Below are 23126 nucleotides of genomic sequence, written 5' to 3' on the forward strand. Positions count from 1 at the left end.
AGGGGTACAGCTCATGGCTCTTAGAAGAGGTGGTTTGAAAACTGTTGTGACTATCTGTTAGTAGGATTTTGTGCATGGTCCAGATTCCTCTCCCATTTTGTTACCAGCAGCACTGATTGGGCAAGCCCTTCCGTGTTTAGACAGAGATTAAAGACAAATTACTCTTGTTATTTGTGCAGAAGACGAGAATGGTGGCTGGAATAAGCAATTGAAAAATACAATTTAATTGCGATGCAATTTATTATTTATTCACTTATGATCCCTTCCTTCCTCAGGGGCAAGGATGAGTGGGGAGACATAATGAGTCTAGGACAGATGGAGTGAGAGGTTAGGAAATAAGGTGGCCACGTTTCACATGGGTGTATGGATGGGAAGTTCTGAGGACAGTACAATCAGGGATAAGAAATTTTTAGTAGCCAATAGAAGAGAAGCAGACTCACTCAGCAGACATGTTGTGATTGACCACGAGTGGGAACTTCACGATTCGATAGTACATGACATCTTTGCTCAATGAGGGACCCTGACCAGAGACCTATTCACTTCACAGGTGAACAGCAATCGCGTGACATATTGCTTCAGGGGAGCCCTTGGCCACAGCTCCCAGGGTGATGCCCTCTTACTCCCCTGGTTGAACCAACTCAGCTACGCCTTTCCTCCACTACCACTCTTTCTTTGAGTACTACACAAGATTCAACAAGACAGAGCCATGATAATTCTGATCACCCCACAGTGGCCCAGACAGTTCTGGTTCCCCAGTCTTCTCTATTGATCACAGTAGCAGAGAGACTCAAGGGACAGGCCATCTCCACCCAGAGAATCTCTAAATGGATTTTGGGGTGTATTAAATTCTGCAACCAACTATCCGGTCTGTGTCCCCCTGCAGGAGTACAAGCTCACGCCATGAGGGCTCAGGCTTCGACCTTGGCCTCCCTTCAGAATGTGCCACTCATTGACATATGTAGAGAGGCCACGTGGAGTTCTTTACATACCTTCACTGTGCACTACGCATTAGTACAGGACTCAGCCATGGATGCCTCCTTCAGCACAACAGTCCTCCACACTACTATACCATCCTCATCCTTACACCCTCATTCAATTTAGGTACTGCTTGTTAATCACCCTCAGTGGAATACAAGAGGGACTACCACTCAAAAAAAGAAGAGGATGTTACTTACCTGTAATTGGAGGTTCTTTGAGATGTGTAGTCCCTATCTGTATTCCACTTCCTACCCTCTTTCCCCTCTACTACTGATCTGCTGGATTTGTAGTGGAGAAGGAACTGAAGACACGGTTGGTCTGCCCCATGCTTTATCATCTTGGACAGAAGCACAAGGTGAACCAGGGCGCAGGCGTGGACCAATGGACACTACTTTCAAATTCTCCTAATCTGGAGGCATAGAGAGCATGCATAACTCCTCAGTGGAATACAATTACACTTCAAAAGACTTCCAGTTACAGGCAAGCAACCTCCTCTCTCAACTATATTTATACTGAACTGGAGTGGCCTCAGCCAAAAAGAGTGCAGAAACGCTGTGCAGTTACTGACTAGGTAGACCATGTGCAACGCTTTGCACTCTGGTTTATTACGGCATTTAAATAATCCACGTTCTCAAGTTTTTGTTTCACCCAGCTGACCAAAGAAAAACATAACCTAATTATGTTTCCAAAACATTTAAGGGCAGATACTGCCACCCTTACTCATGTGGAGTAGTTCCTTACTCCAAATTAGCTTAATTGATATCAATAGGTCTTCTTGTGAACTGTAGTACTACTCATTGTGAGCAGTAGTGCTAGGTTCTCTGGCTCTTAATAATTAGATATTTTGATTATATAATTGTGGGCTAGGTTTTGGCAGAGCCCTACAGTTGTAACAGTGCAGAACTGTGTGGCTCCAAAAGAAGGCCAGGAAGCATTCTTCTGGAAAGATTTCATAGGATTGTATTTGAGAGAGAAGATTTTATTCTGAATGTTCCATAACAGAAACTTTAATTCTTGTGGAGGATAGCTATAGCTTATTGTAATAATGAAAAATGTTAACGGAGTTACTACAGCTATTAATAAAGACATGGGTATGTTTTCAGAAGTGAAGCTCTGGAAGAAAAGAATGGAAGATATCATACTCTGCAAGTTAATGTTGTGCCTGATCCAAGCAGGCCTGATCTTAAGTAATCAAATTTCTCCGAAAAACAGTTATTCAGTCTGTTATCCTCATTATTGTTCCTTAGATTCTGTGAAGTAGAATTCTTCCTGGAGCTCCCCAGCTCACAGGGAGTGCAATACCCTTAAGAGGTACAACATACTTTCCCTCACACACAGCTGGAGGGGACAAGATGGAGCCCTGATGCCACCTATACTTTGCTCCTCTGCACCTATTGCAGCAGAATGCACCAATGGGAGAATGATAGAAAGCAGCAGTTGTGTATTCCTCTGGACTGCAATTCTATTTTCCGTTCTTCCTACTCCTGTTATATACTCACTTATCGGGTAGGCAGAATCTGGTCCTATTTGAAGGTGCTGCTCCTTAAATCTGTTGTATCCATGTCCTCAGCTAATAATTCTGGTTTATGAGTTTATTTAAACCAGTATATGATTTGTAATCATGCACATAAATTTGAAGCATCTCAGGCTGGTTATCTAAATAACTGTAATGATAACAGATTGAATCATTGTTCTGGGAAAGTGTGATTATTTAAGACGTTGCATACTTGGATCAGGCACAAAGCACTAACCCTCAGAGTATCAGATCCTGCATTCCTTTCTTATGTAGCATCACTTCTGAAAACATACCTGTTTCTTAATTAGTAGTTACAGTAACTGTTGGAATTTTTATATTAGTGTAATAAGCTATATGTACTCTTCACAGGAATGTAAGTTTCTGCTATGGAAGATTTTGAAATCTCTCAGCTACAAGCCTAAAGGGATTAGTGGGACTATTGTAAATATTATATTTAATGGTTTTTGAAATAGTTATTTCACCTTTGAAATGCCTACTTTTCATATGAGGCAACTTTGGCACCAAAATGTGCTATGCTTTTTCTTTGTTTCTTTCTTTCGAAAAGGTCAGATTTTAATCTATAATATACTGTAGCCATTACCACTGAACTTGGAAAATCCAATATTACAATTGCAGATCTAACAGATTTTTCTACATATGTATTATCAAAAATACAGTGTGAGAATAGAACATGGATATAGGTACTGTACAAAGACTGGATTCTCACATCATTCTGAAGTGTTCAAAAGTTGTGATCTTAGAATTCTGAAATCATGTTACTGAAATCTTGTAATAGACTTACAGTGGCTGTGATTAATTGTATTTTTAAGAAACATACTTAAGGCTGTTTTCAAGATACTACTCATGGTGTTTAAGGTACTTAATTAAATTGTTAATGTGTTGTATACAGTGTACACAATAAAAACTATAAATTATAGGGCAGTGAGGTAAAGCATAATGATCTTTTGATGGAAGAGATCTGGAATTTGCACATTAATGAGCTATAAACCCAAAATTCACAATGACTTGATTTGCATACTTATAATATATCTAACATACCCCTTTATTATTATTTATTGTCTTGCTTCAGGGAGTGAAAGAATATTTTTCTAGTAGCAAAATGGCCTTTCATCAATACATGTATGACATATTTGCAAAAGAGAGAAATAAGCAGTCTCCTGGCTTTGAGGGTGAACTGGCAAAGTTCTCATATGTCCTAATGAGTGATTGATTATGATGAAGTTTAGCAGACATAACAACACCTGCCCTATACTGTCTTAAGTACTCCAAAAAGATGAGAGTGTCTTCTTAGTAGTTTTTGTGAAGTAGAGGCATTAAAACACTCAAGCATGGATGGCCTCACTCTATTCAGTCAGCTGTAGCAGTTAGGAATGAGTTCTCTTCAGCTCCTGATAAATTGCACAATTAGTTAGGGACATTATGGTTAGAGATGAGCCTGAACCAAAACTGGGAGTTCAGATTAGAGGTCATTGCTCACACATCTCTCTATAGTGGACAGAATCTGAACACCCTTAAATTTGGGAAGGTTCAAATCTAGATTTTGAACCCTCAACTCCAGGAGTGTTCAAATTCTGGATTTTTAGTTCAGATTCTTATAGAAACATAAGGTTTAGATCTTGGGTTCTGGTTCAACCACATCTTTAATTACAGCATGAGTTTTTCAATTAGTTTTCCTCCAATATTTTCATTGGATATTGCATCCCAAAAGTAATTGGTAAATACTAAAATATATTCTTTCTTTGACCTTCTCAGAATCAGAGTTTTAAAGATATTTTTAAGCCCTAATGATTTCAAAACATCCAAGACTGTTGAGTTGGAATATTTTAACAGCTTTGCTTTTGCAGCAAAGCAATTTCTATCTATTTTAAAAACTCTCTTGCAAGAAGCAGTAGTTGATATTAATGAAATGTAACAGTTGTCTTGCTTTGCATTCTGACAGACTGTCTGGATGGCAGCTTACAGCAATTTCACCATGTTGCTCACAATTCCCTTGAAGATATGCAGCTGTGACATTTGTTTAGACTAGCAGATAAGGCACAGGGGGAAAGTCTTTGAGAAGAATACTTGCTTCTGTTTTTAGATGAGTTAAACAATAGCATGAGTGAAACCATTTTTTTTAACCAGAAGTTTAACAAGATAGCTTAATTTGATGTCAGGACTGGACGATTATTGTTGTTGTACAATACTTAGTTTCCTATAATTGATCTAAAACTGCTGAAAAAGAAGCTATAATTTTAATAATTTTCTCCATTATGCATGCAACAAAATAAGTGGGCTTTGCGATAGAATAGGACAATTCCATCCTAACAGTCCTTTGTCCCAGCATCAGTGTATGACTCTACTAATTCCACAGACAGCTATGTATAAAAGAGGCCATTTTACTATATTCTTATTCTGTTGCTTCTTTTGCTTTAAGAAAATAGCATGTGTTGTATGGGAACAGAATATAGTTTGACATGCTGACTTGACTGTAGTTCATTTTATTTCATTATTCTCAGTTAACCCTTTTTTCTTCACCTTTTAATGCTAAGGTCAAGCTGTATCTTGCTAAAATTGAGAATGAATAGGTCTGGTTGGGCATATATTATTGGTCCATGTCTTTTTGAAAATGGTCTGAAGTGTTAAAGCACAGCTGGACAAAATTTATAAACAGCTGCATCTCAGGACTGCACACATCAAATTGAGATTTACATTCTTGGATTTTTTTGGTAAATGGAAGCTGATGAGCTAATGCGTGTATGCTGTATACTAATACTCTGAATTAAGAAGAGTAGATGTCAAATAAATTAAATACAACATTTAGAAAACACAGGTGTAGCATGTGTAATTTCTAATCTTAAGAGCTAGAAAGCCTTTACTGCTTGATCTGGAAGTAATGGAATGTTTCTCAGTCATCTCTTCACACAGATAGATGAGCTACTCTGTTACTGAAGTTCTGACTCCAAACCCAATCCCTTTCCAGAACATCCCATTCCAAACACTCCAGTTTTCCTTCTGCCTGTAGTTCAACAGAATGTGGGCTTCTTTGGTGTCTCATTCCCAAAATAGGAAGCAGGGAGAAAGCAGATGTATTATGCCATCCATCTGAGGCAGGGTTGTTCTTTCATTCCTGCCTTCAGCCTCAACCATGCTCTGGGTTTGGAGATTCAGCCAAGATCATCTTTGCCCATGGCACAGGCAGCCTCCTTTGTCTCTGTGGGAAGGCCTCTGCAGAGTTCCTGTATGAGTTGCCTCCTTGTATCAAGACCAAGACCAGAAATGATTTGATATAGCCCTTTCTGAAGTTGCTGTATTATCTCCCAGAATGGCTTCCATTCCTCCTTCAATGGCTGAAGCCTCCACAACAAAGCTAGTTAATTAGGAGTGGCAGGCAAAGAAAATGGTCCAGTAGTGTTGATCTGTTTACAGTGTCAGAGATGCAATCTCTGAGAGATGCTACCTCACCCAATTCATGGAACCACTCTTTGTTCTTTGACATGATGTTTCACTATTCTTTCAGGTCCATTGCCCACCCCAATGGTGTTTACACTGGGACCTGAGCTAGTGTTTCCCACTTCCTTTCATTCTGTATTCACAGCCACAAAGAGTGAGGCAGAATAATTCCCCAGTTAGTTAATTCATCCAAGGACCTGGAAATAGATCTTTCCTACTCAGATCAGTTGGCAGACCTGAGACAGCTATAGTTGTGAGAAGACAGCCACATTCCCACTCCTGCAGCAGTGAAGAGGGGGAGATGAGCACTCTCAAATTTCTCAGTTAATGTCAGAGAACCTAAAGTTCTTAACTGGAACAAGTCCAGAACTCTTGACCTCCCATCAGAGGTCTCTGAGTTCTTGTTTGTCTCAACATGGAGAATAACTATTTCCTAATGCACCCTGATCTCCTAGATGTCAAATGTCCTTGGGTTTAGCTTGATGGTGAAAACCTCATTCTCAAGGTGGTTTACAAGTTTTACTGATTCCCCGAGGCATGCTTCAGTAATTTATACTGGCAATAGACATAATATAGGACATAGCCTTGGATCTAGTCTCATTATCTGCATCTCTCTTGACCCACAATTTGGTAAGAAGAGAGCTGGGCAGTACAGGAGGAGATGAAGCTGTAGTGAAATATTGAAAGCTAGACTTTATGCCCATTTTAGAGATGATTTAAGAATAAAGAAATCAATCCTGATACAATACAGGCTAAGGAAAACATTTGAACCCTCTGCTAAAGTAGATAGATTAGGAAGGACAGGGGACAGGCAGATGGGTGAAGATCAGGAATAGTTAAGTAGTGTACAGGAAGGAAGTTTGTAGATAGATAACAGGCTGGATTGGGAAGAGGAAAAGAGGGATTGAGGGAGGAGATACAGAACCACCTCTACCACAGAAAGGATTACAAGAAGCTGGGAGCTCTGCAGCCTTTTGATCAGAAAAGCTGTATTCGATACATCACTGTAGCAGAAGGTTGAATAAAAGGGCTAAATTAAATTGAATCCAAATTTAAACAGTTTTCTAGGGAGACTATGGTTATACTGGAATACGTGCAATCTTGGTTCCTTTATCTCCCAGATACCATGGTTAAATTGTCTAATGGAAGACATTTTTCATCTGTGCTACATTAGTATCTTGCTTTAACCATGAAACTGTATATCGACTTTCAGAAAATGGACTTTTTGGCATGACCCTTACACTAGCAGCAGGTTTCAGAGTAACAGCCGTGTTAGTCTGTCTTCGCAAAAAGAAAAGGAGTACTTGTGACACCTTAGAAACTAACCAATTTATTTGAGCATGAGCTTTCGTGAGCTACAGCTCACTTCATCGGATGCATACCGTGGAAACTGCAGAAGACATTATATACACACAGAGACCATGAAACAATACCTCCTCCCACCCCACTGTCCTGCTGGTAATAGCTTATCTAAAGTGATCATCAAGTTGGGCCATTTCCAGCACAAATCCAGGTTTTCTCACCCTCCCCCCCCACCCCCCACAACCTCACTCTCCTGCTGGGAATAGCCCATCCAAAGTGGCCACTCTCTTCACAATGTGTATGATAATCAAGGTGGGCCATTTCCAGCACAAATCCAGTTTCTCTCACTCCCTTACCCCCCTCCAAAAACCACACACACAAACTCACTCTCCTGCTGGTAATAGCTTATCCAAAGTGACCAGCAGGATGGACTAGATGATGATGTAACATTTTTTCCATCTCTGTCTTCTGTCATTCCAAGGCATATAGTGGCTCATATATTTTACCCACTGTAAATGTAATCCTATCTACATCATTTGGGGGTTGGACTAGATGACCTTCTGGGGTCCCTTCCAACCCTGATATTCTATGATTCTATGATTTAAGGAATAAATTTACAGTATTTATCTTATGCAATCAACATAACAGTATCCACATAAAACTGGAAGTATTTCTAAGCCTTACAGCTGTCACCAATTATTTAGAATTCCAGCCAAAACACAATCTCATGTGCCAAGATTCCAGACATACACATACAATATGACCAACCTTTAACCCATAGTAAACAGCAACAGCTGTTTAAAAATCCCACACATATAGTATACATTTCACTCTTATTAAATAATAGAAATATATTTCTTAGAGAACTGATATGCAGTCATTACAGTCATACGTACATTTGTGCTAGAGTAGTTCAGAGCAATGCTCAGAGTCTGGCAATTTATATAACCTCCAGTCAAGTGACATCATGTGCAAGCAGAAAGGCGGCTGGAATAGCATGTGGTTGTGACACCGTGCTTTTATTAGTGATAATCCAGAAGTAATGTGAAGAGTCAGCATTCGATCTGGGTGTGATGAGACCTCCAATAAAAACACCCTTCTGAAATAATGACTGTTATTTTCAGTTTTAAAAAAGTATTAATGTCAAGAGCCCAATATTGTCTCCCTGTATACTCTAACAAGAGGGCAGGTAGTTTGAGGATGTGTGTGCTGTTCCTTTAATTCGGTAGCAAGAAGCCAGGCATCATGGGGCTGTTTCCCCTTCTGGAGGCTGCTCCCCACGGCTGATGACAGCCTTCTTTTATAACAGTTTGCTCCTTTAGCTCAAGTGAAAGAGTTCTTTCAGTGCTATGTATGTGAAGATTCAAACACTGCTGATGACTGGTGTGTGTGTGTGTATGGGGAGAAATAATATATAAGATATGTAATTAAACACTGTATCATAATACACACATGCAGGGAGGCAAAATTAAGGTTTCACAGGTAACTATTATCCTTTCGGTCATTCCCCAAAGTTCATGACCATAGGATGAGGATGGGGATGTAGATCGACCTGTAAACTGAGAGCTTCGTCTGAGAACTCGGCTGCTGCTTCACCACCATGGATCAGTACAGTGCCCGCATCACTGCCGCCCCCACACCAATCTGCCGGTTGATCTCATGCTCCCACAGAGATCTTAGGTACAAGCGACGGAAATGAGATTTCTCCACAGGGTGGCTGGGCTTATTCTCTGAGACAGGATGAGGAGCTCGGCGATTTGAGAGAGCCTTGGAGTAGAGCCGCTAGCTCAGGCACCTGATAAGGATGCCCCCTGGGAGACTTTGTTTCAAACTCTAACGGGCATATCCCACTGGGAAGAGGCCCCGAGGCCAATCTAGGACATGCTGGAGGCATTATATCTCCCGGTTGGCCTGGGAGTGCTGAGGAATCCCTTAGGAGGAGCTGGAACCTGTTGTGGAGGAAAGAGAGGTGTGGTCCTCCCTACTCTCAGTGCTGCCACTGTGACGCTCACCAGGAAAAGCAGCATAAAGAAAAAGAAGGAGAATGTACCTATTATTTTTGAGTGCTTAATTTTGCAATCTTAATGTTTTAAGGTAGAGGTTTTTTGTATGTAATATATAATATGAATCCTTAAGTTATTGTGAGGACCTTAGAATAGATGTAATTTTTGAACTGATTTTATACCGCAAAATTGTATTTAGTAGTGATGTTACATGTTATGTTAATATTTGTTTCCATGTTATTTTTTTAATTGTTGTATCTTGCTTAATGGGAGTTGTTCCTTTAAACACAGAGTGGTACACTTAATTGCAGAGTATTTTCAGGGACTGTCTCTTTGTTCAGTGTTTCTACAATGCCTAGCACAGTGGTGTTCTGGTTCATGACTAGGGGGCCTAGGACTATGGTAATACAATAAATAAATAAAAATATGAGACTGAGAGCAGTGTGGAAGGTTTTGCCTGTTCCCCGAAAGTGGAATAATTTTTATTGTGTAAGCTCCAAAAAGAAAATAATTTAATTTAGTCAACTTATCTTTCAGGAAAGCAAGCCTCATTCTTGAAAGTGTAACATTTGGGGGGATTGGCTGTCTGAGGGCTTTGCTAGTGAGCTACAGTCTTTCTCCTGTAGGTTACCAGTCTCAATCTAGCCCAGCTCACCAGGTATTAAAGCCTGTTCCCATTTGGTGACCCATATAGGAGAGCAGTTTGGTGACACTCCATCCCTGTTCCCACACCACCAAGCTTTGCCTTAATTGGCAGACTTAGCAGAGAGGCCAAGAACTGCATGAGTGGGCCATGGAAACTGATCTATCCCAGTTTTCCATAGAGGTGGAGTGCTTCAGATCAGGGCTGAGGCATACTAGCATGTTGCTGTGTGTTGGAAGTTTGTCCTGCTACTTTCCTGTATGTACGACATTCACCAAAGCTGTCACACCAGTCCCTTTCACTGGCATACATTTTTTTTAAGTTGAAGTGTATATACAGTTCAGTTAGTTATAAAATGCAAATAGCCCATTACGAAACATCACACATAGAGCTCTACAAATCTTGGCAGCTACACATAATCACACAGGGGCAGCTCTGTAACCTTTTCTGTTGTGATTCTTTTTCAGCATGTATCAATCACAGCTCCTTTGACAAGGTCTACATAATGCTGCCAATATCCTTTTTTATTATATTTATTGCAGTCAGCTTCTCAGTTGGAGAACCTTGACCAGGAATGCTGAAGTGTCTTAGCACATCTTTCAAAGGTTGATTTCCATTCATTGTCACATGTTCCCAACATCTTCTCTCAGAGTTGTTCAGGTTTTTTTGTTTTGTGGGTATTTTTGAGCTTTTTTGTTGAACCACAGTGCATTGAAATATGCATCTTCAGATTCCCTTTTTATATTTTGTGAGGGATGTTCGGGTTTTCCAAGGAAATGTACGTCAGAATTTCTTCATTGTTTTGTTCATACTTTTCTGATCTAGAGTTAGGTCTCATCATCAGTATGTTGTCTGCCTCATTGCCCATGGTCTATATAAGAAAAAATGGTATTCCTCATTATAAGTCCTGATGCACTAGAAACTGTTTGAGACGGCCTATCCATTCTGACTACACTAATGAATCAACAACGTTAAAGCTTTTGGGGGAATATTATTGTCACTGACCTTGAAAAGTAACAAATTATATATGCTTGGTTTTAATTCTTCTTTCTGACATTAATGTACTTTTAAGGTAGCTTGTTCTTCCCCTCCCTCATTGCTACTATAGAACTGCCCCCTCCGTGTCTATTTCTGTTGGATTTAGGCATCTTTGCTGAAGCTGCTCTGTTTTTGGCCTGCAACCCATGTCTCAGAAGAGCCACTTCTTTAAGGAGTTTACATTTCCTGGCCCTGCCTGCTATTCTCCTTAACTGTATTCTGCACTGGGGATTTTGCTGACCTCATAGCCCTCTTAGAGTGCTTAGCTCTTCTAGTGAGAGCTGTAAAACATTAACTCTGTAAGTGCCTTCTAGTACAAGGACTCCATTCTTTTTTCTATCTAATAGGTGTGTATCAGGTAACATAGGAAGCAGTATCAAGCAAAGGAAGGTACTCCACAAGCAAACTGTTGTTGTGGAAAGATATGCAGGCAAGGATGGACATCCTGAGGATGAGAAATCAGACGGGGAAATGTTGTACGTGTTGGAGATGGACAGTTGAGAGAAGAAGTGGGGGTGGGGAAGGATGTGGATGATGAACATGAATTTGACAATGGAAGAGGGATAAAAGGAAAGACAAGGTAGAAGAGGGAAAGAAGAGGAAGAAAACCAGGAGACTGAAAAAAAGAGGTAGAAGAAGGAAAAAAATGGAAAATCCAAACTTTTGGACAATGCAAAGTTGAAAATTGAGGGGAAGAAACAAAAGAAGGCTAAGTATAGAAGGCTTCATGTCAAAAGTAATTACAATTTGTGTTTTCAGGGAAGGACCCCTGAATCTCCTTGCTAGAGTTCAGAATCAAAGCCTCCAACAAATTCTTTTGAGTTCTCCTCTGCACTGATCTCTACTCCCTTGACATGTACTCATCCCACCTGCCTTCTCCAGATACAGACAATTCTGATTTAACTGCAGTCTGTCTTTATCTGAATGTCTAGGGTTAACAGCTGAACCCCATTTGGGCCTAATCAGCATCTTCCCTCAGGCTCAAGTTTATTTAAAAAAATGCATCTAGACCACACTGCTGATTACTGTGTGGGCCAAATTCAGACCTGGTGTATGAAGATGCAACTCCATTGGCTCTGTCTGTTTTGCATTATACCACAATTCAATTATATAATGAAGTTTTCATGCTATTTGCATATATCATTTTCTTAGAGCCTATAGTTATAGTATCATTATCCCAGCTGGAAACAGCACTAGCTTACCCTGGATACCATAACATTGCATAACATGAAAGATGAAACTCAAATTAAAATAAGATTCTTATCTAGAAATAGATTTGTACAATACCTCCTACAACAAATCATATTTGTTAATGTAAAAATAAACACATTGCCAATAGAAAGGAGGTTAAGGGGGAAAGTCCATTAGGGATTTCTCACCTGACAGCTGCATTTAGGAGAAGCTGACCCACCAGTGTCATTTCATTCTTCAAAGGAATAACATCCCCCTGCCAACCTCACACCTGAGGAGTGCTACTCTGAATTACAGAAGGAATCAAATATGCTATTAATAAAACCAAAAACTGTGAGGATAGGCAGGGAGACAAGTTATTTTCATTTTTAGGCATGACAAACAGTATTTAATTGACTCATGACTTGCCATTTGCTCAAACATTTGTGAATTATGCTGTCTCTTGCTTTATTATACGCCGTTTCTATGTGTGATACACACACATTTAAACTTGCATAGAGTGCTAGACTTAATCCCTTACTGCCAAATACTGGAATTCCCTAGTCTGACACACAAATACAAGTATTGACTCACCATATTATTTTTAGCACTATATTAAAAGGAATGACATCAAGTACTAAGGTTTTAATCACTTTGGGGACAGCATATCCATATCTCCTGAATAATAAAAGATGAGAAAATGTTAAATTTAACAGTGTGTGACTGGCATGAGTGCAGACTGCATGGACTGTTTGAGATAAGGCAGCCAACAGAAGTGATATTGATGAGTCTTACTAATAGGAGACCTCATTTCAGCCAACCGCTACAAAATCTTAACTGGGCTGTCATGAGTGAGCACCATTATTTGAGTGAGAATTGCAGGTTGTGTGGATTAGTTAAGTCTGACTGTGTGTGTATGTATGGATATATGTGTATAATTACTGGTAAATTAAGAGGTATTTGTAAGATGTCATAAATCTAGGTTAGGACTGTCAAAAGTACCCTAGTGACTTAGGAGCCTTGGTCCCATTGACTCTCAAAGAGATGACTTCTAAGTACCACATCACTTTGAAAATGAGGTTGAGGCTCCTAAATTCCTTAAGCACTACTAAAATTGTACCTCTAGTTTAGTGTCTCATAAATAACATGAAATAGGGAAATGCAAGACGTGGTTCCTCCATAAAGGACCTACCTTTTCCTTGCTGCATAAATCATGAGATCAAAGAAGGCAAAATAACTTTTAGGACTGAAGGCTTCTATGATAGTTTTCAGTTTGGAGTACCTGTTTTTCCCTTTTAAAACTGTGAATAACCCTAAACAGTGGGAGACTTACGTATTTTCAAGAATACCCGAAAAGCAATCCATTCCCAGGAGAAATAAATAAATATTGGGGGGAGGGGGGGCAGGAGGAGAAAAATATCACAGCTAAAATGGCTTCTCATTAACTCACATAGAGCATTTTATCTACAATCTCTCCCAGAAGAAAATGAGTCAAAGCAGTTTCCTCAGACTTCAGTGGTAGACTTAGACAATTTTGAACCGGAAGTACAGGTCCCGATCTTGCAAACACGTAAGCACGTTCTTAACTTTACTATCATGAGTAGTCCTGTTGAGTTCAGTTGGACTACTCATGGTAGTAAAGTGAAGCACACATATAAGTGTTTGCAGGTTTGGGACCTTAATATCTTACTTAATTCAGGTGACTAATATCAACCAACTCAACTTGAAAATGCAGTGCAAAACCTTTCTGTGAATTTTTATCTAACTATCCAAACAATGTAGAAATCTGCATTCCAGATCTTCAACATTTTCACTTGTAAGGAAAATGCATGCAAATTACTGAATTTTCACAGAATCTCAGTGGAATCAAAATAGGCGCAAATATTTTTCACAGTTCTAGTCCTCAGTCAAACTTTTCCAAACTTCAAATATTTGGGTTTGATTTTTGTTCAGGTCAAGGAATATCAAAGGGTTGGGTCAGTTCTTATTTGATCTGAACCAGTTCATCCATCTCTAATAATAAATTAATCTTTTAAGAGCAGATGTTTTTCCAACCAAACCATTGGTGGAAAAGGGAGATAAAAGGTCAAGATTAGCCTGGTTCACTAGAGACAACATCCCCCACCAAATTATATGACAAAAAAGCTGTGGATTCAAAGGCCAAGATTAAAGCCTCCTTGAGCTTCTGTTTATATGCTACATGTCTGCACTTACTTATTAAATTATTGACTTTAAAATGTATTTTCAATTATGTTTGGAATATATATTTGCTTTTAACTAGAAATAGAAGATGAAAACCATATTATATTTGTGCTTAGGAGGGGTATTCCAAGTGAACAAGTGAAGCATGCAGATAGAGAACAGGCAAAGCGTGTTGTCTACTCAGTAGTTTATGGAGCAGGTAGGGATCTGTATAGAACTAGAGACAAGTTTATTCTCACTACTGTTTACGTTTTTAGATGATTAACTAGAGCTGCAATGGATTTGAGTTAATTTACATTTTTTAACACTAGCCATGCACTGAATTTCTGAAAGTGAATAAAGTGATCTCAGAATATTGCATCTTGATTTTTTTGACTATCATAAAATAGTCTACTTAAAAATCATTCAGAATAATATAGCAGCATTAACATAATATGAAAGTTATTCCCTGGCTAAGTTGATGCATTGACTTATTTTGCATTTTGACTTCTAAGTACATCTGAGCTACTATAAGGAGACTCATGAGTCAATGTAATTCAAACATCTGTCTTTACCTACCTAAAATTAGTATAATTCAGTGTGGAATATCCTCTGCATACCACCGGTGGATGCACACATAGAAGATGAAAGAAGTGGTTATTGAATCAAGGTCAGAATTTGGCCTTGAATGTTGTATTTTTATTAAACTCTCTGTACTGTACCATAAGTATAAATACTATTTCCAAAATATTGTAGGAAAAATAAGGTCCCTGCTCTTTGGAGCTCAGAATCTATCTTGTCTCCTCATTGGTCATTTTGGTCAGGTGCCAGCGAGGTTACCTTTAGCTTCTTAATCCTTTACAGGTGAGAGGAGCTTTCCCCTGGCCAGGAAGGATTTCAAAGGGGTTTACCCTTCCCTTTATATTTATGACACCCCCCTCAAAAGATTTTGGTTGAAACAAGTGAAGATTCTGAATAAAAATCACTTCCCCTCTCACTTTCTTGGAATTTGTCTTATTAATAAATATATTATTCCAAAGTTTAGATTTCTAATGTAAAGAATAAATAGAAATAGCTTTCAGGCATTTCTACATCATGAAAAAAAATAAAGGACCCAAACCCAATTTTTATTCCTTTGCATGTACCTTTAATATTTATTTGGCTGTTAGACTGACAAATGCTAGTGCTCTTAAAGGCAAATTTACTAACACAACTCATTGATTTAACTGTTTAATAAAGCATTGAAATAAGAAATCTGGTAGCAGTATAAACCATAAAACATTAAAAACTAGAGCCGTACAGTAATATACACTTGTATGTGACTTAGAATCATAGGGTTAAGGAACTGCAAAGGTTATGTTGTCTAACCCGCTGCCAAGGTGTGGGATTTGTTGGGTCTAAACCATCCAAGACAAATGGCTATCCAGCCTCCTTTTGAAAACCTCCATAGGAAGTCTGTTCTATTGTCCTACTGTTTTTACAGTTAGGAAGCTTTTCCTGAGATTTAATCTAAATCTGCTATGCTGTCATTTGAGCACACTGCCTGTTGTCCTGCCCTCTGTGGCAAGAGAGAACAACTTTTCTGCGTCTTTTTAATGGCAACCTTTCAAGTATTTGAAGACCACTATCTTGTCCCCACTCAATCTCTTCTTTTCCAAACTAAACATACCCGGTTCCTTCAACCTTTGCTCTTATGGCTTGCATTCCATCCCTTTGATCATCTTTGTCACTCACCTCTGGATCCTTTCCAGTTTCTCCACATCCCTTTCTATACATTGGTGACCAAAACTGGACAGTCCTTCAGCTGAGGCCTAACCAGTGCTGAGTAGAGCGGAACTATCCTCTCCCATGACTTGCATGCTATGCCTCAGTTAAAGCAATCTAAAATTGCATTTGCCTTTTTTGCAAGAGCATCACATTGTTGACTCATGTTGAGGTTGTGATCCGCCACAACTCCCAGATCTTTCTCAGGAGTGCTGCTCCCAAGCCAGTTATCCCCCATTCTGTATTTCTGCATTTGGTTTTTCTTCCTGAAGTGTAATACTGTACCTTAAATTTGTCTATGATGAATTTCATTTTGTTGTCTATACCCTAGTTCTCCAATTTATCTGGATCCCTCTGAATTTTAGCTCTATCCTCCAAAGTGTTGGCAACCCTTGAAGCTTTTTGTCATCTGCAAATTTGATCAGTATGCTACATCCAGGTCATTAATAAAGATGTTAAACAACACCAGACCCAGAACAGATCCCTGTGGTACCCCATTTGAGACCTCCCTCCAATCTGATATCATTCCATTACTAATTACTTTGTTGGCAGTTGTTTAACCAATTATGTATCCACTTAATGGTGGTTCCATCAAGCCCGCATTTCTCCAGCTTACTTATCAGAGTGTCATGTAGGACTATGTCAAAAGCCTTGCTGAAGTCCAAGTATATTATGTCCACCGCATTCCCCCTATCCACCAAACCAGTTGCCCTGTTGAAGAAGGAAATCAAGCTGGTTTGGCATGATTTGTTCTTGGTAAATCCATGCTGGCTGCTAATGATTGCCCTTTCATCCTCCAGGTATTATCAAATTGAATGTTTTATACATTACTCTAGTAGCTTCCCACATATTGAATCAGACTGTCTGGTCTATAGTTCCCCGGCTCCTCCTTTCCCCCCTTTTCAAAGATGCAGTCACATGTTATTTTTTATGAGAAGACTGAAGCAAAGTAGGCATTGAGGAGCTTTGTCTTTCTATCATCTTCTGTTACCAGCTCACCTTCTCCACTGAGCAGCGGACTCGCACTGTCCTTGATCTTTCTTTTTTGTCTCACACTTCGTAGTCTTCAGGAATTCTTCCACCATTTCAGAGAGCTCTACATATTTACAAATTTAGTTATGTCTGAAGTGCAACATCACAAATGAAGAAAACAAAATGGTGATCATATCATATAGAGTTCTTTTCTGGTTGTTGAGCCTTTAGATTACACTTGGGTCACATTTTCAAGGTCTTCCATGAGAACTAGATATGTACTTAAAAAACAAAACCAAAACCCGTGAGACATTCACCAAATCACTTGCCTCCAGAAGCTAGTACTTTAACACACAAACTGAACAGCATGAGAAGTGACAACACTACAGACTTCCTGTCTACTTTGAAGCAATTCAGTTCACCTGTCTGTGCCTTGTTCATCTGTAAAAAATATAATGAGGGGCACCAACTTATCTGTTAATTAATTCATTAAACCCTAAATTAGGCCATGCCTGTATGAACTGCACTGCAGCGTACAGCTGTACGGATACAGCTACACTGCTACAGCGTGTCTGGTGAAAACACTCTATGCTGACAGGAGAGAGCTCTCCTGTTGGCATAATAACACCATCTCCATGAGTGGCATAAGCTATGTTGGCAGGAGAAGCTCTCTCATTGACATAGTGCTGTGCACATGAGTGCTTACGTTAGTGTAACTTATGTCGCTTAAGGGGGTGGAATATTCACACCCCTAAGCCACATAAGTTTTGCCAGCATAGGTTGTAGTGTGGACATAGCCTTTGTTTGATATCCCTCTGTGCAATATCTGAGTGTTTGGGTGGACGAAGGGGAGACAAAAAAACAAAAGAATTTGTATTTTCAGTCTTCTAAGATGATTTTTTTTAAAGTGTAAAGCTATTGTTGACACTTTCTGTCCTTTTCAGTTTTTCATTGCTATTGCTGATTAATTTGCATGTTTTCATATGTGATATTTTAACCTATTTATTAAATGTTCTTTGGATGGGAAATGTGGCCAGCTTAGACATTTGTTACAGTTCTCTTGAAGCCACAAGCAGATTCCTAACTGGTATAGAGAGACTGGTAATTCTGAACAATGTTTTCTGAACAATGAATGAGAAATTTTGGGGAAGTGGGGGAGAGTTAAATTAATTGGTCATCAAACAATAATACAACACTGGAATAATTCCATTAGGAGTCATCCCAGATGTCTTGCAAATTTCTGATTCTTGCACTTTGGCTAGATTTGTTCTTCTAGGCATCAGTGCAGCTCCTGACATAGCTGAGTACAAAATACTAGAGAATTATTATGAAATGCATATCAGACTGACAGTGATGGCATTTGGGTGGCTGAAATCTTACTTCTCTCAAAAACACCATCTAGTTTCTCTTGACATTATTACTGTGACGACTAATATTTTATATCTCTGGTGCTTCAAGACATTGCCTTTCAGCAAATGTTATTTGCAGACACAATGCTGTCAGTAATGTTGATGTAGGGTTTTATTTGCACTTGAACTACTTGGTTCATAAATTTCTTTAAATTGTACTTCTTACCTTTTAATCTCATAGCATGGAAAACTTTGATCTCATTTTTCTCTCATACTCCTTTGCTTTATCTTGTTATAGATTCACTTTGACATAGTTTTACTTATAACACATATCTAGATGCTGGGTAAGTCTTGTTGCGACTTTCTCTATGCTTCCTTTAAAATCTATCCTTTCTTTTCCATCGCTCCTGCTAAAACCTTGGTCCATGCCTTGGTCATCTCTTGTTTCAATTACTGAATTCTTCTCTTTTGCTTCCCTGCATTGCACTTCTCCAGCTTGTCCAAAACACCCTACCTAAAATCATTCAGCCCCATCACCACCATCCTCACATCTCTGCATTCACTTCCCTGCTTATTCAACATTAAATTCAATCTTCTAATCCTCGTATCAAGGCTCTGCATAAATCTACCCCTGACTAGTTTATGAATAAAAGTGAACAAAACTAAGAACCCTACAGGATACATGTTATGAATCTAAAATACAGATATTATCCTAAAATTTGTATTTAAGCTATTAAGATGTAATATGCAGGGGGAAAAACCTCTGCTGAGTTACACCCAAATTCAGTAAGGTATTTCAACGACGAGTTTAGTCCTTTCTTAATCAGTTAAAACACTTAAGCTTAAAATGAAACATATACTTAAGTAGTTTGCTGAATCAGGACCTTAGTATATGTGACCATCCAAATTTGTGAAAATAACTACACTGGTCATATTCCACTAGTCAATGTACAGTTCAGTACTAATATTTATAATGAAGCAATATTTAAATGATTTTCTGTTCTACATTATTGTGCACAAGGTAAAGAACGTCTTGCTGGATGTCTGGGAATTACTGCTCTTCAAGCTGGTCAATTTATAGAGAGTTTTCTGGTGAAATACAAGAAAATTCATGACTTTACAAAGAAAACCATTGAGCAATGCCACAATGAAGGTAATAAAACCTATAAGATACATTCTTGTTTACCGTTCAGCTGCTATGCTACATTTTACAATGACGACAGAGACTCAACTCAGATAATGCTTGTAGGATGAGAGAAAAAGTTGAAAGAAATGATGAAAATATCCACCCCGATGAATGTGGTCTGCCCTGTGTTATGCTGGCAAACTGGGAGGATCAGGTTGGATCCACCACAGCTGCTGCTTCCCAGATATTGTTATTTACCAGGAATGCTCTTTATCATTTGTGAATGGCAAGAAGTTCCTTTCTTTTTCAATATGGCTCTCAAAGTCCAGTTATCCATATTTATACTTCGAGATTAGTTTATTGCAATGCAATGTACATACCACCATATTGTCAAACTAGTAAGAAGTTGCTGCTAGGGCATAACACAACCTGCTTAGTAAGCACTGTTTCACAAAGAGAACATGTTACACGTATGGCCTGTGATCTGCACTGGTTACCCCATGATTTCTTGGTGAGCTTTTGGGTATCCAAGGCTATAAAGCCCTAAAAGATATGAACTCAAAACACCATCTGTCTATCCCATGTCATGTCACAGTAGATGTGATCATCTGAAGAGTCTAAGCTAATGTAAGCGGGGGAATAGTCCCGCTGTTGTGGGGAACTTTCCTGGCTTCTGCACTACCCTGGTGAAGTGGGCTAGCGAAAGGATCTGAGTCCTTGCTCCCACTTTCTTTACTCAGTGGCCTCCCTGCCCTTGAGGACTCCCCTTCCACTCTCCTGTCTGGCAGAGTCTTCGTAACCCCAACAAGGCTGGGCCCAGGATTCCTGAGGGGCTCAACCCCCAACCCTGCTGTGGTCACCTAGGATAGGGGCTAGGGTGTCTCCACTCCGGGGTACTCTCTCTGCACTGGGCACTTCTCTGACCCACTGACCATTACATACAATTTAAAACAAATGCAAGTGTCATAAATATAAAGGGAAGGGTAAACACCTTTAAAATCCCTCCTGGCCAGAGGAAAAACCCTTTCACCTGTAAAGGGTTAAGAAGCTAGGATAACCTCGCTGGCACCTGACCAAAATGACCAATGAGGAGAAAAGATACTTTCAAAAGCTGGGAGGAGGGAGAAAAACAAAGGGTCTGTGTCTGTCTGTGTGATGCTTTTGCCAGGGACAGAACAGGAAAGGAGTTTTAGAATTTAGTAAGTAATCTAGCTAGATATGCATTAGATTATGATTTCTTTAAATCCTGAGAAATTAAGCTGTGCTGAATATAATGGATATTCCTGTATGTGTGTCTTTTTGTAACTTAAGGTTTTGCCTAGAGGGATTCTCTATGTTTTGAATCTAATTACCCTGTAAAGTATTTACCATCCTGATTTTACAGAGGTGATTCTTTTTTACTTCTATTAAAAGTCTTCTTGTAAGGAAACTGAATGCTTTTTCATTGTTCTAAGATCCAAGGGTTTGGGTCTGTGGTCACCTATGCAAATTGGTGAGGATTTTTACCAAACCTTCCCCAGGAAGTGGGGTGCAATGGTTGGGAGGATTTTGGGGGGAAAGATGTTTCCAAACAACGCTTTCCTAATAAATAAACCCAGATAAACGTTTTGTGGTGGCATTGGAAGTCCAAGGGCAAAGGGTAAAATAGTTTGTACCTTGGAGAAGTTTTAACCTAAGCTGGTAAAAGTAAGCTTAGGAGGTTTTCATGCAGGTCCTCACATCTGTACCCTAGAATTCAGAGTGCGGAAGGAACCTTGACAGCAAGTTATTTAATCAACAATTAATTTTAAAAAGAATAAGGAAAAATGGGAAAGGTTAAAGAAAACACATCAACCCACTCTGTGGCAGGGAACATCACAAACAGTGTCTCTGGAATGTCAGGGCAGTTCACAGTCTGTTCCTTGTAAGTCCCAGGCCTTCTTCTCAGGCCCTGGCTGTGCTTCAGGGATGCTGTGGGTTGGACACTCGCTCTGGTGGTGGCCACACGCTCTCAGGCTCTAAGTGGTAGGACCCTTCTGCCCAGTGTCGCCCCCGCCCTGTCGGGGTTACAATCCAAGCCTGGCCTGCAGAGCCTCTTGGCTGAGGCGTCTCCCTGTGCTGGGCCCACTGCCCAGGGTCCCCCTCGCTCTCCCCAGCTGGTCACTGCACCCAGCTCCGTACTGCTCCAGCCCGAGCTCCACCACTCTGTCTCAGCACTGCTGCTGCTCTGCCTCCAGCTCAGCTCCCTGGGCTGCTTCTTTGGCCCCTCTGCCTCTGTTTGCTACAGCTCTGCTCCGAGGACAGGTCTGCTGTGCAGGCTGCTTCTGTGACTCTGCTCCCAGCACTGACCTGCTTTGTGAGCCGCTTTTCTGGCCCCTCTGGCTCTGGTTGCTGCAGCTCTGCTCCCAGGGCAAGTCTGCTCTCTCTGGGCTGCTTTTCTGATCCCTCTGGATCTGGCTCTGCTCTCCAGCTTAGCTTGGGCCCCTGCTTTCTCCTTAGCTCGGCCCCACTCTGTCTGACCCAGGCAAATCCAGCTCACACGTAGGACGGGACCTCCCTGGCCTCCTGACTCCCTGATTAGCCTGCTCGCCCTGTCATTCAGGCTGACCTGGAGCATTGGCCTCTCCCCATTGTTCCTGGGGACTATTAGTCTCAGGGTCCTGATTTCACATAGACCCTTTCCCTTTTAGTACTGGGAGCTAGCCAACCAACACACCCCCACTGAATGTTAGTAAGGGGGCAACAGACCCCTTACACTAACAATTTAGTGGCTGTCTACACTTAAAGCATTGCCGTAGCGCAGCTGCACCGGGAAAATGTTACTTATGCCAATGTGAGAGCTTAGATACTCCACCCCCCAAGAGGTGGTGGTTATGTCAATGGAAGAAGCCCCCTGTCAACATAGCACTGTCTATGCTTGGGGTTAGGTCGGTATAACTGCATTGCCCAAGGGGGTGGATTCTCCACTCCCTTGAGTGATGTAGTTATATCAACATAAGTTGGTAGTGTAGACCAAGCCTTAGATTTGGGTTGGTGGCAGGATGTCCTCAGTGAGAGGGTTTTCACTTTAGAATTAACTTTTTGCTTTTGGTCCAGCAGAGCACTAGACTCAGCTGTTCTTTTCGCAAACTTTCTCAGAGGAGAAAGTTGGTTGCAGGATGATAGGATAGCGTAAAGGTCTGTCTTTTCAAAGGTTGATCTGGTCTGTTTAATGTCTGTGTTGCTACTTTTGGTAGTGCATCTAGAGTGTGTGATAGGCATAACTGAAAAATCTAAATATATAACAATAAACATTTAGTGCTCGATGTAGGCAAAGTTATTGACATGTTGACTTTATGCTTGGTTTTGAATTTGTGTGCATATGCACATGCATGAAGGCATGTAGAGCTGTTCAGGAAAAAAAGTAATTAGCAACAAGACAAGGCTGTTCCTAGGAGCATTGGTACCCTTTGGTGCAAATGGCATTAGATGCCTCCCCAACAAGTTGCTTAGTCATTTACTTGGTGCTTCCTTCCTCACACCAACCTACCCGATCTCTTTAGATGTGTCACTTCATCCTAAAGTTTCTCTAAGTTCTTCTTAGAGTACTTGCCCATATATATTATTACTCCTGGGGGAATGCTGCATCACTGCTTGCATGCAGAATTCATGT

At 40.1% G+C, this 23126-nt stretch overlaps 1 protein-coding gene across 1 annotated transcript in view; it reads left to right on the forward strand.

The window, feature by feature from the left end:
• POLN (DNA polymerase nu) overlaps positions 1-23126 on the forward strand; it is a 236184-nt gene that overhangs the window by 202251 nt on the left and 10807 nt on the right. The window contains exons 20-21 of the mRNA XM_073343208.1: positions 14422-14504; positions 19391-19522. Coding sequence (XP_073199309.1) covers positions 14422-14504; positions 19391-19522 — 215 coding nt within the window. The remainder of the gene's footprint in view (positions 1-14421; positions 14505-19390; positions 19523-23126) is intronic.

This window comes from Lepidochelys kempii, chromosome 4, assembly GCF_965140265.1.
Source record: "Lepidochelys kempii isolate rLepKem1 chromosome 4, rLepKem1.hap2, whole genome shotgun sequence".
NCBI classification, from domain to species: Eukaryota; Metazoa; Chordata; order Testudines; family Cheloniidae; genus Lepidochelys; species Lepidochelys kempii.